The sequence below is a fragment of the Mycteria americana genome, chromosome 1 (assembly GCF_035582795.1).
Source record: "Mycteria americana isolate JAX WOST 10 ecotype Jacksonville Zoo and Gardens chromosome 1, USCA_MyAme_1.0, whole genome shotgun sequence".
NCBI lineage: Eukaryota > Metazoa > Chordata > Aves > Ciconiiformes > Ciconiidae > Mycteria > Mycteria americana.
Window position 1 is genome coordinate 33,488,397 of NC_134365.1, and position 25,155 is coordinate 33,513,551.

General features: G+C 38.5%; 2 protein-coding genes across 7 annotated transcripts in view; one reads left to right on the forward strand and one right to left on the reverse strand.

Annotated features, from left to right (window-relative positions):
- Positions 1–1,473: 1,473 nt before the first annotated feature.
- Positions 1,474–13,895, reverse strand: ZCRB1 (zinc finger CCHC-type and RNA binding motif containing 1). 2 transcript variants are annotated; one of them, XM_075494202.1, is made up of 9 exons: positions 13,719–13,895; positions 9,707–9,800; positions 8,502–8,589; positions 8,302–8,330; positions 4,915–5,026; positions 4,718–4,825; positions 3,735–3,844; positions 3,551–3,626; positions 1,474–2,136 (listed from the first exon to the last, which is right to left on the reverse strand). In XM_075494202.1, exons 3-9 carry the CDS (start codon positions 8,583–8,585, stop codon positions 2,005–2,007), a joined length of 651 nt encoding a protein of 216 aa, XP_075350317.1. In that variant the 5' UTR covers positions 8,586–8,589; positions 9,707–9,800; positions 13,719–13,895; the 3' UTR covers positions 1,474–2,004. The 2 variants fall into 2 exon arrangements, with proteins under 2 accessions (XP_075350317.1, XP_075350307.1); XM_075494192.1 differs by lacking the exon at positions 9,707–9,800 and having other exon boundaries at positions 13,719–13,894.
- Positions 13,896–13,919: 24 nt separating this feature from the next.
- Positions 13,920–25,155, forward strand: part of PPHLN1 (periphilin 1) — a 73,966-nt gene continuing 62,730 nt past the window's right edge. For 4 of the 5 annotated variants that reach the window (XM_075494150.1, XM_075494172.1, XM_075494157.1 and 1 more), the window contains exons 1-6: positions 13,920–14,042; positions 19,435–19,482; positions 20,587–20,678; positions 21,772–21,828; positions 23,752–23,931; positions 24,854–24,915. In XM_075494150.1, coding sequence (XP_075350265.1) covers position 19,482; positions 20,587–20,678; positions 21,772–21,828; positions 23,752–23,931; positions 24,854–24,915 — 392 coding nt within the window. In that variant the 5' untranslated portion in view covers positions 13,920–14,042; positions 19,435–19,481. The remainder of the gene's footprint in view (positions 14,043–19,434; positions 19,483–20,586; positions 20,679–21,771; positions 21,829–23,751; positions 23,932–24,853; positions 24,916–25,155) is intronic. The other variant, XM_075494165.1, reaches the window with a different exon arrangement.

Sequence of the window (25,155 nt, forward strand, 5' to 3'; positions counted from 1 at the left end):
TTACTGCCATTGAGCCCTAACCTAGTATTTGCAGAGAAGCATGCTGGCAGCAAGATTTTCTTCCTTAGCAGAGTTTAGAACTCCTCAGTCTTCATTATTACACGCATAATGTACTGTGGTTTGCATTTATTACCACTAAGTTACACTTGGCACTTTAGCACTTGGCTATTCAGTATCAATAGCTTTCCAAAATTCAGTAAAGGAAGCTTCAGATTTAATATATAGTACTTTCATCAGAAAGTCACAAAGTAAGTCTTAAAAACATTCCTTGGATTACTGAGCCCAAGACCTTCCTATGTATAAAGCCCAACAATTCTCCCCATTCTGTGGCTTGAGCAGTTTGTACAGAAAAATTTTTTACTTTATTACCTTATTCTTGTTTCTGAATTCTTGTGAAAGTAGCAACAGAAGACCCCAGAATGGCCTTCTGAATGTGACTTTATATTAGCTTAGAGAGGTGTGTGTGTGTGTGTGTCTTTGCTTTGCACCCAGTTATATATTTGAATGTAAATTGGTATTAATTAAGAATATGTAATGGTATATTTGGATTTACATTTTCTATATTTGGAAGAAAACCAAGTCCTGATGAGCAACAGGAAGAGCTGAAAACAGAAATGGAGACCAGCTGGTCTCTTCTTCCAAGTGTGAAAGTGTGAATGTGTTTTATATTGTGCCCCCTAAAAATGAAAAGTTTGACTACGCAACATGGCCAATACAAAAGGGTTACCACCATCACCATGTGTCTGTGGTTTTGGGAGTGATCACTGCTGCAGGTCTTTGTACTATTCTCCTAATGTGTCCACAAGGCTTTGTAGGAGAACATGACTAGAACCCGACAGAGATTTAAGGATGGAGACCCTATTTAAAAGATGTGAACAGCCTTCGGTGCAAAATAGGCGCCAACACACTTTGCTTAGAGACCATGACAGTTCCAAGTATACATGAAAGCTGATATTTAAGCATGTAGGCAACTTTGTGCCTTTTGGATTTTGCCAGCAGGTTCAGATGCCTGAGAAGACAGGACTGTGATCCACTTAGATACAAGTATATTTAAAAAACCGTGCATAGCCATAATGACCATGTTAGGCACCCAAACTGCAGTCAGGAGAAACAGTGCAGTATAAGCCCTTATCACAGCAAGAGACTTTCAATATCAGATTAAAGCATATTAAAACATACGCACATTCCCATTTTTAAAACATACGTCCATTCTCATTTTTAATGCAAGAGCAACAGAACTATCACAACTATCACTCTTAAAAAAATATTAAGTATGTTTCAAGTTCATGGCCGAACTAATTGCATCACTTTTAACTTGCATCTCCTATGAAGCCTATATTGTATACAGGCTATATCAGACTATGAAGTGTACAGCAAGTTACTAAAACTGTGCATAACACAGAAGATCAACACCTTCATATCCTTTTGGAAAATAGACAGATGTTTAGTCTAAAATGATTTCACAGACCAAGCTGATGTGACAGTAATTTATTATATTACTGCATGAAGAGTTAAAAGACTAGTACAATGCTTAAGGCTGAAATTCAACCCTATGCAGAGGAACTAGTGCAAGATTCATCTACTACCAAAGTACTATTAAAGCACTGCTTCCAAACAGGCATAACCAGACCAATACATAAAGCATCAGTGGTGCTAACAGCGGTCCTAAGAGGAACTCCTCTTCGGAAAAAAATCTTAGGAAATTGTCTTATGAAAGATTCCACTCCCAGGGTTTGGGTCTAGATACTAACTGCAAGAAGCATTCTCCCAGATATTTTTTTGGATTTAAGTATAGAAACACATTGTTTTCTTAAGAAGCTGCCTTGAAAGGTGAAGTTTTGAGAGAGAGATATCAAAAGATGGGAAATTCAGGGGGCAGGGTAGAACTACAACATGATTTTCAGTGTCTTCAACACCAAGACAAACCTGTATTACAGATAACTTTGTAGCACTTTACAAAATGTACACTATATATATTTTATATGCATATAAAACAGTATTATTTCAATCACTAAGTTCTTCCTCATCACTGAAATAAGCACTTTTCTTAATCCGTGGACGTTTTGAATCATCTGAAATTGAAGATTCCCCTGCAGTCTGTGTCCATCTTTGTTGTTCTTCCTCAATTTTGGCTTGCTACAATGAAAGAAAGAAAAGTATTAGCTAGGATTAAGAAAAATTAAGATGCATTACAAATAGTAACACTAATTATTAATATGCATTGAATTATTCAATAAGTTAAAGAATTCAAACGGTTTATCTCCATTTCCAGACAAACTGTGCAATGAATGCACTAGAAAACATTTCTGAAAGTAGTTCTCACATGCAAACAGTAAGTCTTCTGCACCAATGCAGGCCTCTTGGTGTATCCTCTATTTTCAAAGAGAGGAACTTTGCCCATGGCAAACTTATAGAACTATAGAGCAGCTGAGATCTGAAGCAAAGAATGCATCATGTTTTAAATTGACATTATTGAATCAGCTTTGTTCCACTAACAAGTCTTCTATCTGTTGTCTTTTGCAGTCATTTATTCAGGGAATGAATGTCTTCAGGGATGTAAAGGTTATTCAACTAAAGGTTTAAATAGACGCTTCCTATTTTTACTGGGAAATATGCTTAACAGTTAAAATAGTTAAAATCTTTGGATGGTGAGAGAAATGGGAATATTTCCTGGCTTGTTTACATTTATAGGTTTTACTTCCAATCGTTGAGTTTTCGGGGGGGGGCGGGGAAGGGATAATTGGGCATATTTGCATCATTTTTTGGGGCTACATCGTGTAAAAGTTTTGCACTCATTACAGTCGTATTCAGGGAAAAGTTATCTTAAAAGCTCTTGAGGGTTTTTTTTGGGGGGACAGGGGCACACAGGTAACAGCTGAGGACTAGGGAGCCAAGACATTTGTACATCAGGTCAGGCTTGCTCTGTACAGTGAAGCAAAAGTCTGTAAAGAAGTATTAAAAGAAGACAGCAATACAGCTGTCAGACTATTTATCTACATAACAGAAAATGCATTAAACATGTTTTGAGAGAAGAGGTCTATTAGAGACCACAATGGACTGTATTAGGCAAAGGAAGTGTTCCAGAGATAGATGTTGTTCAAAGATACTCTCGTGAGCGAGGGCAGAGAATGTACCTGGTCACTGACACATGACTCTCTTTCTGGCTGCTCAGTTAACAGAGTAGAGGGGGATTTGTGGACCAAAAACCTAACAGAGCATCACAGCAGAGATGACAGAAAACTAAGCAGCAAAGGAGCTTGAAGGAAAGAAAAAATTACAATGCACAAACACAGCAACAGTGAAAGAGTAAAACAAACAAACAAAAAACCCAAAACCACACACACAAAACCCCACAAACAAACAAATGACTGAACATGCCTGCAATATGAAGAAACCAACTAGTCACCAACTACTGCCAGGCAAGAGTGCCCTGAGTGCTACAGAGCAGACCAACCCATAGGTGTATCTCAGAGCTTTTAAGAAGCAGCTAAAAAAGGAAGTAGAGTTGCATTTAAAATAATAATAGATATGCAATGCTTCAATTTTGTACCTGAAAAGCTATGGCTTGGCTGAGGCTATCTAGAGCAGGGTCTTCTCCTTCCTCTTCGCTTTCTTCTTCCTCCTCACTTCATTGGAAAAATATGAGAGAGAAAAATATATAGATCTTTATTTAAAGTGTTCAGTATGAAAAAGCTTCCTAAAAGAAGTAGTAACATGTAAATAAATATACATACATTTCTTCTGGCTCAACTATTTTCTTTCTCTTCTTCTTTTCTTTTTTTTTTGGTGGCTCCCGCTCTCCTAGCATATTTTTAGGACATGCATAACTTAAATGTCCTGCTTCCTTGGAGAAAAAGAAATATTGCTTAACAAAAACCATTACAAACAACTATATGTTGAAACATATCATGAGGAAAGTTAATGTAAGACAGTTCACGGGGAAAAAAATGGAAGCAATTAGTAAGATAAATGGAATGCTGAATTAGCACACAGAAGACAAACTATTCTCTATAAGCTTGCCATAGAAACGAAGAGATTGGTGGTGATGTGCATGCTTAACTGCAAATTGAGTACAACCTATGAGCAAAGTAGATTTTCTTTGGCTGCTGCAAGAGCTGAATACACTACAGCATGGTTTATGTTCAAGACAAGACATAAACCTCAGCATTAACAGTTTAAGAAACAGGAGTGAGTCAACATTTTTGCTCTAAAAATGTTATGAATATAAATCAAGTTTGTGTTTGACATTAAATACTATCCAAATCTCAATCTCCTATGTTATTATGTTAAGGAAAAGTGAGGCATTGCCTACAACTTAAAACACACTCCTCCTGTTTAAAAACAGTTGTTTCCAATATTTATTTTGCTGCCAATTATATCAGGAACTTCCAAAGGTATAGCAAAAGCAGATATTTTGAAACAAAGATTAGGAGGTTTTCCTTCTCAAACAGCATTATACTGATACTCAGACCTGTCTGCTCATCAGCATTTTAAGCAGCAGCTATATGTACATATCTTCCCCCACCACCAAAATCCCAAATAAAAGACAAAAGAGGTACTATAATTCTTGAAAATGGTACAACTGCTATGCAAGTTGATAATATCAACAGAAAAAAACTAATTTAACAGCACAGGCAGGATTAGCAATGGCCAAACTGAAGAAACAAGCTAAGAGTCAAAAGAAGGAATATATTAGTTCGTTTTTGGTTTTACTCACCCCACATTCATAACACTTAGACTTATCAAAGTAGTTACGCCTGCGAATGAATTCTGCTGCTCTTCCATTATCAATGGCAATACTTGCTTTTATTACTCTTCCAAACAACTACAGCAAATTGGAAAAAAAAAAAAAAAGGTAACTATTTTGGGACTGTAAACTCAACCCTCCTGCCATAACAACTTTCCACGGTTTACCTGTTTGTTATTAAGTGCCCGAGAACAGTTTTGTGCAGATTCTTTATCCAAAAACAAAATAAAGGCAACTCCTTTGCTCTTCCTGGTGTCTTTGTCTTTCATAATAGTAACTCTGAAAACATATAACCACATTATTGAGACACTAACATTACTTCAGAGACATTTTTGCCTGAAAGATCTCAGTGGGATCTTAGCTTTGTTATATAGCAAAAAGGAAAAAGTATATTTAACAATAGAAAGGCTCACTAAACAGAAATTCAAAGGAACAGCTAACCTGGCCATGTGGTTACAGGTAGAGCAGAGATGATTTTAAAAAAAGTATGTGGGGTTTTTCTGGGTTCAGTATTATTCTTTATTCCCTTGGATGACTTGAAGAACAGAGAACATACTCTTTAGATTTGCAGACAATGTAACTGGAGGGAACTACACACACTGGAGGTGAAATTAAAATTCAGGAGTAATCTTGATCATTGCTATCATTGCTGAAAAACACTGTGTATTGAACTGCATCCAAACTAAGAAATCTATGTTTGTGTAGGACTAACCAGCTAAACAGGTTCATGATAGGAAACAATAAGTATATGCAGTATTGTTCTACAAATATCTCCAACTGGAATCCAAGCAGGTCATGGATGCAGGTGTTATTTTGCATGGCATACAACGTTAAATCTTCAGTTTAACATTGGAATCAACAGCTCCAGTGGCACATCGAGAAATTCAAGAAAGATTTAGACCCAGTAAAAACAACAGACAAAGAAAAAGAATGACAAGAGGTGAGGGGGGTGGGGGGAACCCCCACCACCTCAATTCTTTCAATCTTAACGTCAATTGTTTTTAGCCCTAAAAAAACCCCAAAAAACAGTGGGAAACAGGATGCCAGTCTGCATGTACATAAAAATAAAAGTACATGTTAAGAAGTAGGGAATAAACTCCTCCGTGTCCACCACGGGCAGAACAAGGTTCAGCCATAAGGCAAGCCAAAATTTTAAGAAGTAATAGGACATTAAAAAAAAAAAAAAAAAGAACCAAACCCAAAATCAAACAAACCCCACTTCAATGCAGAAGGCCTGCCAGAGAATTTGTATAAGTAACAGATGACCTACATAGTAAAAAGCGTATAAAATAAAAGCTCAATAAAGAAAGCTCAATTTTCCCCAAAATACGTGCACAGAAAGATAGAGCTTAGAATAGTTTTTCTACCAAAGCCTCTTGGACAAAGATGTGTCCAATTGAATGCACTGAGTTGAATTGTCAATAAAACTGACTTTAGAACAATTCTATTAATTCTTTTGCCAAGTTACTCTTCCAAGAGTTCCAACGGAACCCTAATATGACTGTTAGGCTTCTAATCGGGATATTGAATGTACCACTTAATAACAGAAGCATAGAAAGAAACAAGTGTGGCAAATCTTTAAAAAGTCAGCAACTTTTTGGAGCCCTAGAAAGTCTGATTTCTCACTGAACAAACTAAGCTGAAATCATAATAGTCAGGATATATTGGGGTGAGAAATGCAGTATGGAAGAAAAGTCAGCATGATTTTGCTGAGTCAAGACACACTTCAGAAAGAAGTCTCTTAAGCTTATTTAATTAAGTTAAAGCTGACCTAGACAACATCGCAAAGCTTTCTGCAAAGTGTTTTAAAGTCCCTGAACAAAGACACTACAGAAATCAAGCTAATATTTGAAAAGATTTTTCTTGGGAATTAATAACTAGTTAGAAATAGGAAAACTGATCCTTGTTAGCCTCAGTTTCACAGCAAAATGGGAATACCAGTAGAATCCCACAGCATCTGCACTCCTTATAGTCAGGTCAGCTTGCAAAGGGGCAAACAGGAAACAAATTTTGCTAGATTGAAAAAAAAAAAAAAAATCATGGTAGTATTTTACACATGGTGTTTTGTGGCTCTTTGCATTTGGTTTAACTTCTGGCAGTGACTAGACAAAATGTCAGGAAAAATTAGGTATCAGTAAGTGAATTTTTGGAAACCAATATATAGGTGGGGGAAAACAGTAACTATACAGATAGAATTGCAAGTTCTAAATTCACTACTTTCACACAGGACACAGTGCAGGATTTCTTCTGCATAGGCATCTGAAAACACCATTTCTGTTATCTATGACAGTAAAAAAAAGCAAATAAAACACTAGAAACTATTAATAAAGGAAAAAAAAAGAGAGAATGCTGCTATGACACCTTTAAAATAAGCAATGCACCATACAGCCAATATGTCATACAATTCTCATCCTATCGAACAAATTCAAAAGCCAAGACAGTAGGATACCCCTACCCACAAACACACAGAGTATAGGTACATTACCAAATGATAGCAGGGAGGTCAGAAGTATCAAATTTATGGTGAACAGGCCCCTCAATGGATATTAAACACCAGCATGACTACAACCTTTCCTCAGGATTTTTCTAAATCGGTAGTTCAGCAATCAACTAAGACAGACACCCCACCCTGGAAACAACAGAGACTGTAGATGCCCAATTGTATTGGTCACTGCATGTCTGACAGAGCCCTACATAAGGGTTTTCCTCTCAGTCAAGTTAAAAAATATGCTTTTCTAAAATTGTAGTTTGGGTTTTCCTGCTATTTGTCACCTGAAACATACTCCTGAGACTTCAAAAAGTTTGAATTTAGCTCTGTATCTCACAGATTATTACAGCAGCTACTAAAAGGTAGAGTAGATATTTGCTGGTGTAGGGTTGAAAACTGAAGTCTTGAGTCTCATTATTCTGACCAGTTAAAAAAGTAAAGAAACAAAACAGCAAGTTCCTTACTGTGGCATTTATTTCTATCATTTGAACATAGAGGCAGGTATTCACAAGTGTTGTTCATGAATACCCCAAATATTAAAAGCTGTTACTATGCAGCCTTACATCTAATCTTAAATATAATACTAGGCAGTCACAATAACAAGTCTCTCTAGAACCACAAATAGAGGAATTGTACATCACAATTGTGGGAACTGTTTGTGGGAATTGTGACATCTAGTTCACATAAGTAGAAGCTCCTGCTTTTACACTTATCCACTTGTGTCCCAGGCGGTGTTTGGGGGAAGGGGAACAACACTTACTGGAAGAATATTGTTTCAACTATTTCAGAGAAAAGACCATTGGTATATAACAACATTCTACGTGCTCTTAAGAAGTGGTTAGCAATAACCTGTCCCCATCACAAATATTCTTACATTATGCGTGTAACCGCAAGAACTTCCAGTTGTTAAATTTAAATTTATACTTTATTAAAAATGAACAGGACTTCAATACAGTTCCACATTCATACCTAAATTATAAAAAGCACAAGACTTTCAAGTGAAGCAAAGACATTAAATATTTAAAATGAAAGCTACAAAAATAGCAGGCCATATCAGGTCACTTACTTGACAACTTTCCCATACTTTGAAAATATCTGAAATAGGAAACAAAATAAAAAGATTTAACAACAGACAATTGCATGTCATTAGTAATCAATTTATCAAGACAAAATTTTCTAAGTAAGAGATATATATCAGTATTGTATTTACACTGAAAATTGTTGTTGACAAGTTTAATCTGCACAATGCAGCTCTTAAAAACTTACCCTGTATAGATCATTGTTTGTCAAAGCAAAGGGTAAATTGGACACATACACTGTGCTTTTGCTTGGTGCCAACCCACCACTCATTTTTCTGATGAAAGGAGAGAGAAGAGTTAAACTGTATTCAACAGAGCAATCAATTATAAAACAGTTGCAAGACTTTAAAAAAGTTGTTTTTCAAACCTAACCCAGACAGTCACGATAAAGTTGCAGGAAAGCATAGCTTTCATTTCCCTTTCATCATTTTACATGAAATTAGTGTTTGCCTTCATATGCTACAAAAGAATATACATTCCTTCCCCCTCCCCTGGATCCAAAGCATATTTTTGCTGTATGCAAGTCAATTTGTAAGTCATGAAGAAACAGACAAGTTGGTGTAACTTAAAATAAGCCTCTGCTGATTTGTGCAGTAAAGAAAGTTTTAGGTCCAGAAAGAAACAAGCAATCTCCATTTATTAAACATGCTTGCCAATATGTGAAATTAATGACCTTTGGCATGTTCTGATTCTTAGCTGCATGTTCTGATTCTTTATACAAGTTTCAGTTCAGCTGCATTCAACACAGAATAAGCCACATTCGGTTAAGGGGTGAGGGGAAGCTTCCCTAAAGCAGAGTCCTAATTATTGGGGGTGAAAAAAGATACTGCATTGGCTTTAAAATGTATCTCAGCTGCTAAAACAGCAAATATTTCCTCTTGTATCTATTGCTCAGGCTTTTACACTGCTCTGGAACTGCAAGTGTCCAGAGCTGATCATAGACAGCATCTCCCCTAGAGGCACTCCCTCTCCCCCTCCTCCTGATTAACAGCTCTATACTGGCAGGAACCAGGGAAATCTCAAAGCCATTTTCATTTCCAATCTCTTTTAAGCTCTTGAAACTAAGTAGCCAAGAATATGCCTAGACACAATTAATCAATTCAAAAACCTTGTTGTTATAACTGCATACACATCATCTAATACTAGGTAAAGAGTAACCAACTAACTTGAAAAAGAACAGCCTATGTTTTTCCTCATGTTCAGACATTCCCCAAAATTTTAAGTGGTGCTAAAGTCTGTGCAAAACACTTCTTCCCTCCGATCAATTCTGTAGCCGTGGCTCGGTCCAAGAGCTAAGTGAGCAAAATTTAAGATCAGAATAAAGCACAACCCTCATGAGAGGGCACACCAAATAGTACAGCAAAAATGTTCCCTATGCAGTCCAATTACTACCTCCTTATCCAGTTTCCTGCAGCCTTATTCCTGCTTCTTGGCACCTCTAGCCAATTCCTAACTGAGGATCAAGCCACTTCTTCAGCAAGACCAACTAATTTTAAAAATGCAGACAAAAGCTGATGAAGGGATGAAAGAAACTAAAGTATTAGAAACCAACATCCGTCATAGTACAGACAGTTTCTTAGAGGACTTTTCAGGTAGTGAGTTTGAGCAGACTGCTTGGCCAAGTGCCAAAAAAGTAACTAATATCACACTCTAATCCGGTTGTGGTTATTTTCTGGCATTTCACGATTCAGTCATCTGAAGACCTGACATTCCCGGTAGACACTGATTATCCACGTGTTTTGCTTCTCTTTCCCGATGTGCTTGCTGTATCACAATTCATCTGCGTGGCAGTTTCAAAGTGCTTGAATTTTGAGTTCTTCCATGTTCAGAGTCTGTGTTTTTTGGCATGAGCAGAAATGGCAACATAAAGGTTAAGCAAATGAAAACAGAATAAATTTGCAATAAGGGCCACACATTGTATCTGGTGTTACGCAGACTGGATTCATTATCCCAAATTCCTTGCTGCTTGGCGTTAGTACCCTTGACAAGCCTAACCAGACTGACTTGGCAACATGCCATGCGAATAGATGGCCCGAAGTGCAGTTATCCAGATGTACAGTGGATACAAAGGATACGGCACGAGCTACCTTAAGTGCTGCATTACAGTATGTTGCCAATGCTCATATATTGCAACAGCAGAGAAGAAAACAGCAGAGGTGAACCGCAGGTGGCTGTAGATAGCAATTTAACTCTGCCTAAAAGACAAGAGAAGCTAGAGCACCTTCTAACAGGAGATCAAGCAGGCCCCATACTAACGAACAGACGCCAGTGAGAATGGCATGACTGGAGAGCAGTCAGCTTGCGTATTCCACAACACCACAGCGCAAACCTCCAAAGAGAAGGTGATATGTCACGTGAAGATTACTACAGGCCTAATAACTCAGTTGATAGGAAATTATTAATGAATGCAAGCTACACAACTGCCATTTTCAGGTGCACGCTACTTTTCCCAGAAGCAAGCTGAAAGAGTTGCACCCTGGAGCGCTGGCTGCCAGACTGCTGAGGTTGAGCTTTGTTTCTAGTCCCCTGGACAAATTTAAGTGAAACAGTCTTGCTGCTCCAACTGCCCAAATATTCTTAGCAATTTGTATTGTTTAGGACTATCATGCCAGGATTTCTTACTTTTAATGCCTGACTCGCCAGACAGGCACAATTTTAATAAAAGAGGAAGTAGAGTAACTATAAGGCTATCGCCATGCTCACGTTCAAGATGGCAAAGGTTCAAATTTGCCACTCCATTTGCCACAGGAAAGAATATTTCCCCAGATCTGCAGGAGGGCTTCCTGTTCTAAATACTAAGGAGTCATTGGGATGGTTTATAAATATCTTATTTAAGCCAGCAGATACACTGACAGGTTTGCCAAATGGGCCATTCATCTTATCTACTTAAAAGCCTCATTGTCCTTACTAAGTCTTCTGCAGAACATTCAAACATGACATGTTACCAAAAGCAATCTCTCAAAAAGCTTCAGCATGTTAAAATGCAGATTTGTGGTTATATGTTGTAAATACAGTGGTATAAATGCAGTTTTAGATCCAACTACTGGCACAATTCTTCCCACCCTCATCACACATGTCAATTTTAAACCTGCCTTAACAAATCCGTTAGTCCCTTTTTTTTTTTTTTAAACCACCATGAAGCCCCTGTGGGGATACCAAGTGCCAACGCCATATGAATAGCTTTTTTTTTTTTTCCCCTCCCTTCATTTATGGATGCCAACCTTGCCATACCAGCTTCACATTTATTGATCTGATGTTTTCCAGTTTGGGGGTGGGGTGGGGTGGGGGGGTGGGGGTGGACAGGGAGTAAAAAAAGCCAATTCCAACTTTAAGCTAACTTTCTAGGTGAGATACATCTCATCTGGAGGCTCATCATTACAAGACTCAGAGTCCTTTTACTTCAGGAATTTTCTAACTTCATAGAACTGTCCAATACAAGTTTAACATCTTCATCACATTCTTTCTCCTTGATCACCAGTCTCTCTGCTTTATAGGTTTTCACTTCACAGGCTGACAAAAAAAAAAAAAAAAAACCAAACAAAACCCAAAAACCAAACCCCAAACCCAAACCATCTGAGCTTTCTACTTGCTGCAGGGGACTGACCTGAGTCTCATGTACAATGTGGCTTCTATATCCAGCTAGATCTCCCCACTGAATCAAAACATTTCTGTTTGATACAGTATGCTTTTATGGGGCTTGCCTGATCTTCAAGGTATTACCCAGTTACTTAACTTCAAAGCATCAGCTGGAAGCCAGTACATTATCTCCATGGGGTTGAGCACAACTCCCATTAATGTAATAGCCTCTCTGTAATATTAATGCATTCTTCATTTATCATTTTCACATAGTGACTTTCAGGATGGGGTTGTCTCTCATTACTATGACTTCTTGAATTCAATTTTTTTTGTCTTTTTCAGCAACTCGAACTAAAAGAAGCCATTCTTCAACAAGAGCCATCTGTCAGTAACGATTAAGTCTCCTGCAAAATATACTGGGTACACAAGTATGTTTTGCTTGAATCCAATATGCTTAATGCAGCATCTATCACTCATGTTGAGAACATCACAAGAGAAGACAATGATTAATTTCAGTAATTGGCTTTTCTGCTCTGTCCCAGAACACGTAAGGACACCACCAAAATAGTTTGGATGTGTCTGAAGCATCAAGTGGAGTCTGAATTTACTATTATTTTAATTACTTAACATCAACATTTCAACTTAAGCACAAACTTTTTTGTTTAAAGTGCACAGCAGCAAGGTCAGATTTGTGACTTAATCCATTAGGTATGTATAAATGATTTGTGGGTAAGTTACTCAAGATATGCTCATTTAGGCCAACTAATTTGAGTTCTTCTATCTTGATCCTTAAAACACCATATTTTATTTCTGATTTAACAGTATCAACAGAGTTTAGGCCCAAATCAACAAACCATTAGTTGGGGCAGGAGCTTGACTCAAGCTCATAATCAAAAGGCCGCAGTAAAGGGAGAAACCAAACACATGTTCTCCTTGGTCCCAGACAAGGGTATTCTACACTTCCTTCCTACACAAGAGGCATATAATAAACTATTGGTGCAGAACCTGTTTTATCTCTACATAGTCACTTAAACGTTACAAGGCAAATATTAAATAGGATCAGAATTAGGTAATTAAAGTTGACACTATCAGAAGAAAGAGTGCAAGAGCCTTTCAATCTGCCCAAGCCAAAGACGTACATAAAAAGGATCCACGGTCTGAATCAAATTACTCTTATGTACTAACCTAACTATAAAAACTTTGGGACAATAAGACTGGACAACCAGGCTGCCAGCAGGAACTACATTAAGAGCTTTAACAACAGAGTCTTTTTAAATGCATTTCCAGCATAGTCAAGATGTGAGAAGACTCACTGGGTTCAGTCACACCCAGTCTAGTCTCACCCAGAACCTCACCCAGGAGGGGCAGATCCAGGTAACTCACTCAGGGACGCCCCTTCCTCCTAAAAACCCCAGCTGAGACAAGCAATTGCCTTCCAGAGCTCAGCAGCTGCAAGCCAATATTAAGGCAAGAGAACTACAGGATACTCAGAAACTTCCACACGATGTATTAAAGTCTTTCGCTGTAAGCAACATCCCCCTGCGGCTGCTCGGTAGCGCCTGATTTAGCTTTGCCCGGCTGCTGCGCGATGACAAACGCTGCTTCCCCGCCTACAACCACAAAAGCCAGAAGCGAGGCGAACGGCCTCCCCGGCTGTAAACAAGCGCTCCTGCCACCGCGGTGCCCTCGCTCCGGCCGCCACCGAACTGTGGGGGGGGTGGAGGGCCGGGGCTCACCCGCGCACCTGCTCCCGCGCCTATTCCCCCCAAGGGGACGCAGCCCGCGGCCCCCGGCCCCCGCAGCGGCCTACCCAGCCGCCCCGGCCTACCCGTCACGGCGGGGCTCAGCCCGCGCGGGCGCCCATGGTGCGACGCGACACCGGACGACGCGCAGGCCCCGACGGGACGGGACGGGACGGGACACACCCCTCCCGCACCGCCGCCGCTCCAGTCGCTCTCCAGGCACGGCGGCGCTCTTCCGCCGACGCGAGGCGACCGGCGCCGTCCGCTGCCAATAGACGGTGGCGATGGTGGAAGGAAGGTGGGTGTTTCCGTCAACGTCTGGGGAGCGCCGGAAGCGGCGGGAGGCGGCGCGGCGCGGCTCTAGCCAGGGGAGCTGCCTGCCGCGCCGCGGGAGCGAGAGGGGGAGGCGGGTGAGCAGCGGGGGCGGGTCCGGGTCCGGGCTCGGGCTGGTGGCGCGGGCGGCGGTCTGTGCCTGCGGGGGCTGGTGCGGAGCCCGTTTTCTCGCCTCCCGCTTCCGCGGAGTGAACGTGACATTGCGTGGTGCCAGAGCCGATCGCGTGGCCCTCAGCCTCGGCCCGCGGGCTCCGGCGGCGGCGGCGGTTCGCCGTTCGTCTCCTCCGTGAGGCGGTGGGCGTTGCGGGGCGCAGGAAGGGGCCTGGCTTCCCTCCCGCGCTGCGTGGGCGCTGCGAGCATGTGCGCGGGTGGTCGCTGAAGCGTCTGTGAGGCCCGTCCTGGGAGGCGGCAGCCGGGGGGCTTTGGGAACGGGTCCCTCTTCCAGCGCTTGCGGGAGCCCGTGCCCTGGGACGGGATCCTTTGTTTCCCCGGGTTTCTCAGGGGTCGGGGAGAGTGGAAGTGGCGGGACAGGAGGGGTGGAAGGATATCCTCCTCTGGGCAGGCCGCCGCTGTGCAGCACCGAGGGTGACTTTTGTAAACCTTATCTTTTAATCCGTTTTAAAACCCATGCATGGCAGAAGATTTTGCTTTTCAGTTTAATTTGTGTTTTTGTTTTGAAGGGATGGGTATTAGTCCTTCTGCATACTTGTGAGAGTCATTCCAAACTTTAATAACTAGTTGGAGGCTGTATAAATCCCATTGTAAATGCTGTCAGTGAGGCTTCTTGTGGGTATGGTGGTGCAGAATCAGTGTCTTTATGTTTCTAGAGGGATAAATAAGACGTGTGTTGCTTAGCTGATTTCCTTAAATGTACTAGAATAAATCTTTACACTTAGCCTGATGATAGGGTGTCCTGTAATACATTTGAAGTCTTTACTAGGATTCAAGCACTAAGTCTGCTCTCCATGGTTCTTTGTTCTCATATTCCTTAAGTAGGTTCTTTACCATGCATTAGAGGTTTTCATGCATAGTCTTACAATAATTCTTTGTCTGAGGTGTCTGCGACTTCAAGGGAACAAAAACTCTCTCAGAAATACGCAAAAAGATGTGGAAACCCACAGAATCTGTGCATGAGTAGGGTTTGATACATTGATTTTCCCTGCGTGAAATACTCAAGAGTTGGTTGGTACTTTCAAGTGTAAACATTGAAAGCATTGAAGTTTTGACCTGTTATGACAACAGTATGGTGAGCTGACATATTTTGTTGTCAAAATGCTTGTGCTGCAAGACAAAAAGTCACAGTGGAAGCGGTGATCCATACAGTTGTTTGCACTGACATTGCTAGTGTAGCAGCCCCATCGCAGCCTGGCAGAACGTTCTTTTTGTAGCTTTGACACTGATGAAGGACAGGACATTACTAGCTGCAGGTGTTCAGGCAAAGATAAGCGCTAATACATCAATCATTGTATTAATATTACCCCCAACGCATTGCCTCCATTTCTCTTGCTCCCAGTGATGTATTAGAATGATGTGGTAAGAAAACTGAACCAGTGGGATTGTAAATCCTCATGAGAATGCTGCTGCTGTTAACAATTTCATTCAGTTTACATGTTTCTGGATTTTTTCCCTTTTGAGGTGGGAGTTAATTTGACTTTTGTGGTCAGTGCTGTCTTAAATATTTTTTTCCTTTTTTTTCCCTTTTTTTTTCCTTTATTTTAAGTCAAAATTATTGTGAACAGGTCAGGAAAGACTGGAAGAAAGCCTTTTCCTTCGGGTTATTTGGTATCTAGGTTGAATATGCCTAGACGTGTTGCAATCATGCTTCTGATTACTTTTGAAAATCTTATAGGCTAATATTTGTTATTAGGAAGAGATGGATTCTCTTTGTATTCCTGTTTTTTCTCAATGCTTCCCTCATAGTATTTTATGTATTGTTGTGATGGATTTTTCCCTCTGCTCTTACACTTCTGCTTTTTCATCTTACCAGTAGAGGACTATGTCTATTCAGTGTTTTCTGCCTGTACCAAGTATGGGGGGATGTAGAAAAAATTACTTTTTTTTTTCCCAACTCAGTTTTATCTGTCTTGCCTCCTGTCTAGGTAAGAGATACTGGAATATCTTTGAAGCACTGTCAAAGACAGATTCTAATTGTTGGAAGAAAAAGCGGTGTTTTCTGTCTTTCTTTATGTCCTCAAAGCAGCAATTGTTGCAAAATTGGCCATGATATTTCTAATAAGTTACAATTCTCAAAGCGTCTTTCCTAGGCCTTACTCATACAAAAGCATCTAAGCTTTTTTTGAGAGCTTTCCAAAGCAGAGGAGAGACAGAACTGGCCCGCATTTGTCAATCTTTACTGTTTGTCAAACTAACAGTATAAAACCAGATATATCCCAGTACCATCAGAGATACTGCAGCTGCCTGTCTCTGCATTTACAGCACAGTGTTGGTTTTATGCTTTGTTCACATATGCCAAGATGTAGCTATTTGGGTTAGAAAGCTATATGTTTTTGAAACAAAAATGTCGATTCTGCAGAAGGTTGATAGCACACACTGGAAAATTACGGATCCTGGAGAAGTAGATGTTTCTAGCCATGATGAAAATTGATGTCGCAAGTAAGTGTAGACAAGAATTGTGTACAAAATATTGCAGAATACTGGAGTGCTTTTGCAAATGTGTGAGCTTTTTTTAGCATATATTATTTAGAAAGCAAAAAAGAATAAAAAGTTAATGATTGATAAAGAAAACCCAGTTGTACAAAAAACCTGAAGTGACCCATGTAATCTGCTTGATGAAGAAACCCTTTTTGTATTACATCAGTTACAATAGCATAGAGCAAGACATAGTGCTGTGATAATCGGAGCAAAGCCATTCTTGGCACCTGGCCACCGTGGAGCAGCTTGCACTGTGTTAATAGAATGGCTTCTGCGTATGCTGGAGTGTGCTGCGTATGCTTTATTTGAGAAAATAAAGACCTTGCTTTAGGAAAAACAGTCACCTCTGATCAAAAATAGGAAGAGGTTGTTTAAATTAATATAGCAAGTGATTATATGTCATGATATTAAAGAAATATCAACTACATTTGCTGTATATGCTAATAGAAAATAGTCAATGTGAGTGACAATCGTGTTAGGTGTGAAATAAAAATAGATTTTATTTTTTTTAATCTTTGTTTTAGAACAACTTTGTACTGAGAGAACAGATGAATCTGAATACAGTGTAGTAAACTTGAGGTTTGATCTCTTGAATCCTTGTTAATGGAATCTTCTCATACTGATCCTAAGAGTTTAGTCTCTTCATGGTTGTTATTAAAGCTGTGTTAGGTCACATCATTTAAGAAATGGATATGTTTTTTTTTCTTTAGAAACAGATGAAATGTGCTCAACATGCTAGGAAATGCATTTTCTTCCCTTTAAACATTTTTTTTTCTTCTGGTATTTTCAAATACATCTTACTTTATCTCTTTGGTCCCAGATAAAATTTGTCTGTTTAGTCTTCTATATAAAGTTGGTCTCCTCCTACTTTTTTTCCTTACCAGCATTTTGAACAATGTACTTGATGGTTGATTCTGATTAATTTTCTTCATTTCATTCCTCTAAATGCAAAATATTCTCACTTCTGAGATTTTTCTTCCACCTCTATACTTACTTCTTGTCTGATGTAATTCTGTATTTTTTTTTCTTCAGTCTGTTGGCTTTTGTGATAGTATATCTCTACCTTTTTTCCAGCTTGTGTTTTTGTTTTTTCAAAATACTGGTGATAATTCTTGCTAGTTTCAGTGAGGTCCCTCAACATTGATAAAAATGGGAGTGTTTCTGTCAGCCGTGCTGCCTGATAGTATAACAGAGCATGTATGTGAATGTCGGTGCCTGCTGCCAGTGATGTGTGTTGGGGTGTTGGAGGTAGCTTGACTGACAGAGCAGCATGATGTGAAAGCTTGCACCTAGCTGCAGTGGCACTTACTGAAATGTGTTGCTTTTTGAACATGGTGTTCAGTTAACAATTTCAGTAACTGCTGCAGGCAGCAGGGTGTGGACACTGCTGTATTTGTGAAAATGCAAAAAAAACCCCTTGAAAACCTTCTCTGAGTCCAGCTTCTGATATTTGCTGTTGGTCTAAAAACGGAGTGAGGCTCGCCATGGGGTACCAAAGTCCATGTGCGTGTGAGAAGCGGGTGGGCTGTGGACCAGGGGTGGGAGCAGGCACTGCAGGAGGCTCAGGCGCTCTCCAGCTGTGAGCAGGAATGGCCCACCTTGGGGCAAGGGCTGGGCATGAGGGACCAGCAGCAAAGTGTTTTGAGAGAGAGCACATGACACTGTTCCAGTGTAATGATTTTATCTTGCCTTAGCTAATTCTGTCCCTCCTGGTATGTGTAAAACACAGGAGTATTCAGGTACTGTTCTAGGTACAAAGAAAAGAGGATTGTGGGGACGGTGTAAGAGCAGATAGAGCACCCTCCCGGTGACGTGGGAAAGAGAGGGTCAGCCTGAGAGCAGTTAATGCACGTGTAGCCCCTGTTATGAATTTTTAAGACTTTAGCAAAAGTCCCTGAAGTAGAGAATGGAGAAAAGTTGAGGCAGTTACTGTGAAAGTGCCGGGAAGGTGCTTCTGATGGATACGCCTGACCAACAAATACAGCAATATTAGCAACGGTTTCAGAATTAGTAACTGTTATGTGGAGCAAACTGGCAAGGGCAGGGACAGCAGACTCTCTAGCTCTTACCCTTACCAAAACCAGGACCAACCAAACTCTGTTGGTTTAGTCAGCTTTTGATTTATAATCTGTGGCTACATCAGACTAGCCCTGTGTCTTGGTTATGGAACGTACTTAAGGTCAAGTCTTATAAAACAGAACAAACTTTTAAGAAGATACTCTGGTTTGTTCGTACCAATGGTAGGGTCAAAATCTCTGAATATAAAGGCTTATTACAGTTGAGGAAAGAGCTACTTCATCAGGATTTACTATCTATTACCAAAGGAAAAGCATTTGTTAAATCAAACTTTTAATTAACCTCTCATCACATGCAACTGAGTCTTATTTTTCTCTACTTAATGATATTGAAAGACACTTAAATAAATATAAGTTAAGTGAATATATTAAATATTTTTCTGAGTATTTTTAAGAAAGCAGTTACAGTAGTTTCCAAAAGCTTTTGCTAACAAGTGGAAGAAAAACTGAGACTTGAGATAGTGAGTAAAAGATGATAAAGGGGAAAGAAAACTCTGGAATTTATTAAGAAGGTGTTGTATTTGTAATAATTTGTCACGGGAAGTTTTTTGATACTGTGAATTCAGCTGAGTAGTTCATACTCTTTCTTAATTGAGTGTAGTGAATTACTCTGTACTAATTCGACAGATCATGGGGGACGGGTGGTTGAAAGATTTGGATTTTAAATGTCTGGTTTACTTAAAAAAAGGTACTTACAAATATATACGCATTTTTTGTTAACTCAGGTTCTTTTTTTTTGTAGGTAGTTGAATGGGTCTTCAGAAGCAGAGTTGCTAAAACTGACAGAAAAGTAAGTATGTGAGTGTTCGTTGTTTTTCACAAAAATATATATCTGACCTGGTGCTATCTCTGTTTACAGTTAATAAACCCTTTTGTCATGTTGGTTCTTAACATCTGTAATAATCAGTATTTTCATATAGCCTCATAAGTCTATTTCCAGGTAAGTGTTTTTATTTTGTGAAAGTAGATAATGTTATGTATTTCTCTTTCTGAATATGATCTGCTGTTTCTTTTTCTTATTGAGTATTTTTAATAGCTAGAACTACCATTGTGAATGGCAACTTTGAAAAATGTAATTCTAGCAATTTCTTATCTTCAGTGACGTATACTATATAATTGGTCACCTCTGTAATCATCAGAAAGGTTTCAGCTTCTCAAGTTTGTCTTGTCTAACATAGCATGACTAGAATCTCTTATGGTGATGGTTTATTTCCACCTGTATTTAGTTACTAATTTTGACTTTGAAAGTCACCTTTCTCCAGAAGGAGGAATTTTTGTGTTCCACTGGCTCCCAATTTAAAACAGGAAAAATCTGCATGTGAAGAATGCATTTCATTCGTGTATTCAAAATGTGGAGCTTTGTACTAACTGAATGATGTGTTGTGTTTTAACCTCTTTCCAGATGGTTGAGATGATGAAATAATTCAATCAAAGTTACTATATTATATAAAACAGTAGAAATTCTTCAATGTAATAAATAGTTGAACACTATTTTTAAAAAAAGTCCCCTATTTTTAGCAGAGCAATATCAACATTGCTATAAGGTATGTGTATATGAATTTATGTGTACAGCTACTATTTGCAATATGCATATATTTCAATAGAGCTGCTTATAGTATCTGTAAGTCCTGTAATTACTGATTATGCTGCACTCATTTCCAGTTGTTCTTGCACATACTGTGAGTTAATTTTGCTTAAAGTTCATGAATTACTTCTGTAACTAGATAGATTTAGTTTTAAAAGGGCTAATTAAAAAAAAAAAGTGTATGTACAGGGCTTGTGCATAATACATTATATTGGGAGAAGTCCGGAAACATTTATTTCTATGCTCACTATCCTTTCGTCTATTCATAATGAGTCTGGTTTTGGCTAATTGGATTTTTATTGTCTTTAGTGGCATATCGAAGAGATGAAATGTGGTCTGAAGGGCGATATGACTATGAAAGAGTTCCAAGAGAACGTCTCCCTCCAAGGATTCATCCTGATGTAAGTGTATAATATGTTTCTTTAGCATTATACTATTATACTACACCTTTATACCATGACTTGTACCATAAGGGCTGGATTTATGTACGTATTTAAGTTCCTAGTATACCTCAAGTTCTGTTCTTTTCTCATTCATTTAAGCCAATCATCTAGCAAATACATCTGCACAGAGATAATAGGATGCTTACAGAATTAAATCTTGTATGTTCTTTTCAAATCTATTGGAAGTGTTTTAGAATATTTGTATTTTGATAAATAGATTTTTTTTGTGTGTGTAATTCTTTGTGTTATTAAACACAGGATTAATAACTTCTGGAGAACCAAAGGCCATACTATGTTATATTTTTCCCCAGACTGGTTTTTTTTAATGTTAATATATCTTTGAAGTGATTTGAGGTGGTAAAATGACTACTTTCAGTATTGTTCTTGTCACCGATGCAGTTGTTTATGATGATGCTTAAAGTATAGAAGAAAATGTTTATAACCAATGTTGAAAATACATCTTTGCTAAAGAAATTGTGTTTTGGAGCCTTGTAAAAGAAATGCTTATCAAGAAGAGTGTCAATGGAAATCTACTTTGTAGGCATGGAGACTCCTACTGTATGTTATGCTTGTAAAAGCAAATGTGGAAGCTATGCTTACTCTGCTGTAGAGTAACTTTAGAATGCTTTTAGAAAATCTCTGTGCCAAAGATTTGGGTAAAATTATTTTTTTTTTTTTCTCCTGTGTCTGAAGTCTCTAAAGAAGAAAGAAAACGGGCCGTAGTTTTGTCTTTTGAGCTATTACACCTTTTGAATAGAACTTCAAGAATACTTTTTGGTATTTCTGTTTACATGCTGTGCAGTTTACATTTGGCAAAATAAAATTTCAGGTACCTGTGCCTGTTGTCTGGCTTTTCTTTTAATTCTTTTAAATGTTGGAATAATAGCATAGCTGATTTAGCATACTTTCTGGGTTCCCTCTACCATATTTTCAGCTTGTCATTTTGAAAGTGTACCAGTGTTGGTAACTTGGTAACTAGTTACGTAGTCTTCTTTATTGAGTAGTGTATTAGTGTTCGGCTGCTCTGTGACATTTTTAACTCTCTTTACAGGCAACAACAAAATTTCTGCATTTTCAGCAAACTGGAAATCAGATAAGTTTGCACAGGGTATTTAGTCAGCTGCTTCTCCAAAATATTTATCAGCAATAGGACATGAGAAAAGGCAGAATGTATTTTCACAGATTTTACAGATTTTTTTTTTTTAAAATCAATGTTCGACTTGACTAACACATTGCTGATTTAATTTAACCATTGCAAGAGTGACGTTCCTAAATTCCTTTAGTCTTTCAAGCTGTCCAGGGAACAATGCATGGCATATGTGTTACGAAAATTTACTTTAAAATTTAAAAGACGTGATGCACTCATTTTGATGCAAGAATTAACTAGATAGTTCAATGCTAGCTTTATACTACATGTGTTTGGAACTGCGGATGAAGGGACTAGCAGAATATGCTTGTCTATCACAATCAATACTATCCATCTGCACTAAAAAACACCCCCAGTAGTTGGGCAAACCAAGATCTGGTGTCTCTCTGCCTTACTGAAAGATGGATATGAAGCTCCTTCTCATATAGCTCTGCTAGTTCAAGATAGTTGGCAGGCAATTTCTGTCCTTATAAGCCTGTGCCATTGTTCATTGCCATGGTTAATTGGCACAATTAACCGTAAGTGGGTACACCTTCAGCTTTATGTAACTATCCTTCTGTGTGTCAGTATAGTTATGTTATGGGGACTTCTGGGTGAGGTTAAAGCACCGAGCGGTTTTATTTTAGCTTCAGAGCACATCATCTTTGTAAGACACCAAACTAAAAAAAAACCAAAACCAAACATGTGGAGGATATTCAATGAGGTAAGGGTAGATCAAGCATTGTGGCTGTGTATGAATGTATATGTAGTCTCTACTTTGCATCAGTATGGCTGTAGGCTGACTTTGGATTGCCCTCTAGTGAATTTGTTGGGTGATCTCTGAAATCAGAACTAACTTTTTTTTGCATGATAATATTTAGCAGTTTGTGAATTTAATGTATTTTTCTACAAAAACTATTGGTGCATTACATTGGAACTTCTACTACTATTAAAAAAACTAGTTTGAGTATCTCCACACGCATTCCCCCCCCCCCCCCCCCCCAATAGCACATGCTAACTCCAGTGTCTGCATTTATAGCTTGTGTTTTTAAGGCCCATAGAAAAAATATCTTGCTAAAGGAAGAAGACTTAATAAACAATGTCTTGCATTCATGTTTTCATTTGCTTTTTATTTGCAGTTGGCACTTGGTTCTAGAAATTGGATTTGTATCTTTTGCAACTGTGCAATTTGCGCTTCATAAACAAAGGATTTCTTTAATTGGTAAATGGAGTATGACATTTTATTTGAAGGAAATACAAGAAATTAATTTTGCATTCTAGCAAAAAGCTATCTGAAACTTGTATTAAAAGAAAACCCGAGAGTGTTAAAATTCTCTCTGTCACTTGAATCCTCAGATCACCTACTGCATTGTATTGAGAAGGTGCTTTTCTATTCAGATTATGAAGCAAGGACTGTCTTCACTATAATCTCCATAGTGTGGAGGACGTTATTGACATTAAGAAAATTGATAGTATTTTCAAATGGGCTCTTTGTTTTACAGGCATTACAAGTGTAACTGTATTGCATTCCTAAGTTAACGTAAAAGTCTCTGAGAAATGTATGTAGCTAATGCTGGAAAAAAAGAAAGTAGCTGATGCTTAGAAAGTAGCTAATGCTACTGCTTTAAACTTTCAAAAGAAACTTAAACCATATTGAAAATTTCCCTCTATAATTGAACTTGTAACGCCTAAGGGTTGCATCTGAATGGTGTCCAATTAGATTTAATAAGTTATTCCACCATCAGACTGGCATGATTTTTAATGTTTGTTCTTCCCCTGTGCTATTGCAGCTTTAAGATTATTATAGCCCCATATTTAGAAATAACTTGTTATTTTTACTTTGTGTATTCACTACAGATTTCCAGCTGTTAAAAGCAATGTGATTTTGTTTGTTTTGTGGTTTAGGATGATTACCATAGAGTAGTAAACATTATGCCCAAGAAACCACCACTGCTCGAAAGACCTGGGGATGGGAATTACAGTCGGTATGATGATTACAGTCACGCTGAGTACAGAGACTATGAAGAGGGTCGCAGTTTTGCCCATGACCGAAGAAGTGGCCCTCCACACCGAGGTGTACATAAGGTGATTCTTCTCACATGTTTATGATGTTTATCTTCTCATTAATGCTTGAATACTGAACAATTAAAATATTATTTCAGACAGAGCATTGATGTTACTGCTGTTTTCTAAAACTGAAATAGAATGAATAGAAAAAACATCCAAATTTTGATTCTTCATGCTTTTTTGCAGTTACTGTGCTTCTAAGACTCTTGTGATTATATGGTGATACCTGTTTGCTGCTTGTTATAGTTCCTAGCTACTCTGTTGACTTAGAAAAGAGCCCTTGTCCAGCACTGTGGAAAGCTCAGTCTCTGAACTGGGAAAACAAAAGTGGCCAGAAGTCCTCTGTAATGCAGTGCAAAGTTATCTGGATGAGTAGAAGAATGATTGCAAAATCTTTCTATTTAATGAGTCCTTGCACATGCAACTTGTTGAATGTTGTGTACCTATCCTTCTAATTTGCACAGTTGTTCACTTATTTAAATTCTATCATGATGTGGAATGCATTTTTTTTTCCCCAGTAGCTACACCTAAGTACAAAATTTATGGTCCCTTTGAAAGGTCATTACTGTTGCTTCCTCCAACCCAGCTGTTTGAAATTCTGTAATTTCAAACTATTGATGATAATTTACATTTCAGTGAGGAAGATTTTATTTTTTTTAAAGTTAAAGCCTATGTATATGATTTGGAAATTTTTGTAGATTTTGTGCTTTGTACAGCATTTCAAAGTTGCTCTCTTTAGTATTGATAGAGGAAGAAAATAAGAGGAATGGAGTAGAGTGAATAAAGAGAGAGGAACCTTGCTGTGAATAATTAATACTTTCTTTTAGCTCATTAAATGCTTTGGGTTTGCAGTAAAAAAGTACCATGTGGCAACTAACCGTACCTGACATCTGATGTTGAGATACACGTCACACAATTGTTTTGCATGTATGTTTTGCAGGATGAATCAGGATACAGATGGCCAAGGGATGATCATCCTATAAGTCGGCAGCCTGAATACAGGTATTTTATAAGACTTTACAGTAGTGCCATGCATAGGCTGGGACTATTTAGGGCATTCTTCTTTGTTATCAAAACAGTTGGTAGAGCAGAGCAGTGAAATGGCAGGGATGTGGGAAAGGACATCTGTTGAAGTAAAAGATGATAGTGGAAAAGTCATTTCTAGTTCTATTGTTTGAAATACAGATTAAATAAATGGTATGACATGAAAGTCTCTATTATAGTATTTGTTTAGTAAGGATA

Bases quoted from the DNA above. Each gene is read 5' to 3' on its own strand.
- ZCRB1 (XM_075494202.1), bottom strand. From the start codon at position 8,585: ATGAGTGGTGGGTTGGCACCAAGCAAAAGCACAGTGTATGTGTCCAAT. The intron at 8,331-8,501 runs GTAAGTTTTTAA...TTCCTATTTCAG, and splicing joins CAAACAATGATCTATACAGG to ATATTTTCAAAGTATGGGAA. The intron at 4,826-4,914 runs GTAAACCGTGGA...AATTTGCTGTAG, and splicing joins GGGCACTTAATAACAAACAG to TTGTTTGGAAGAGTAATAAA.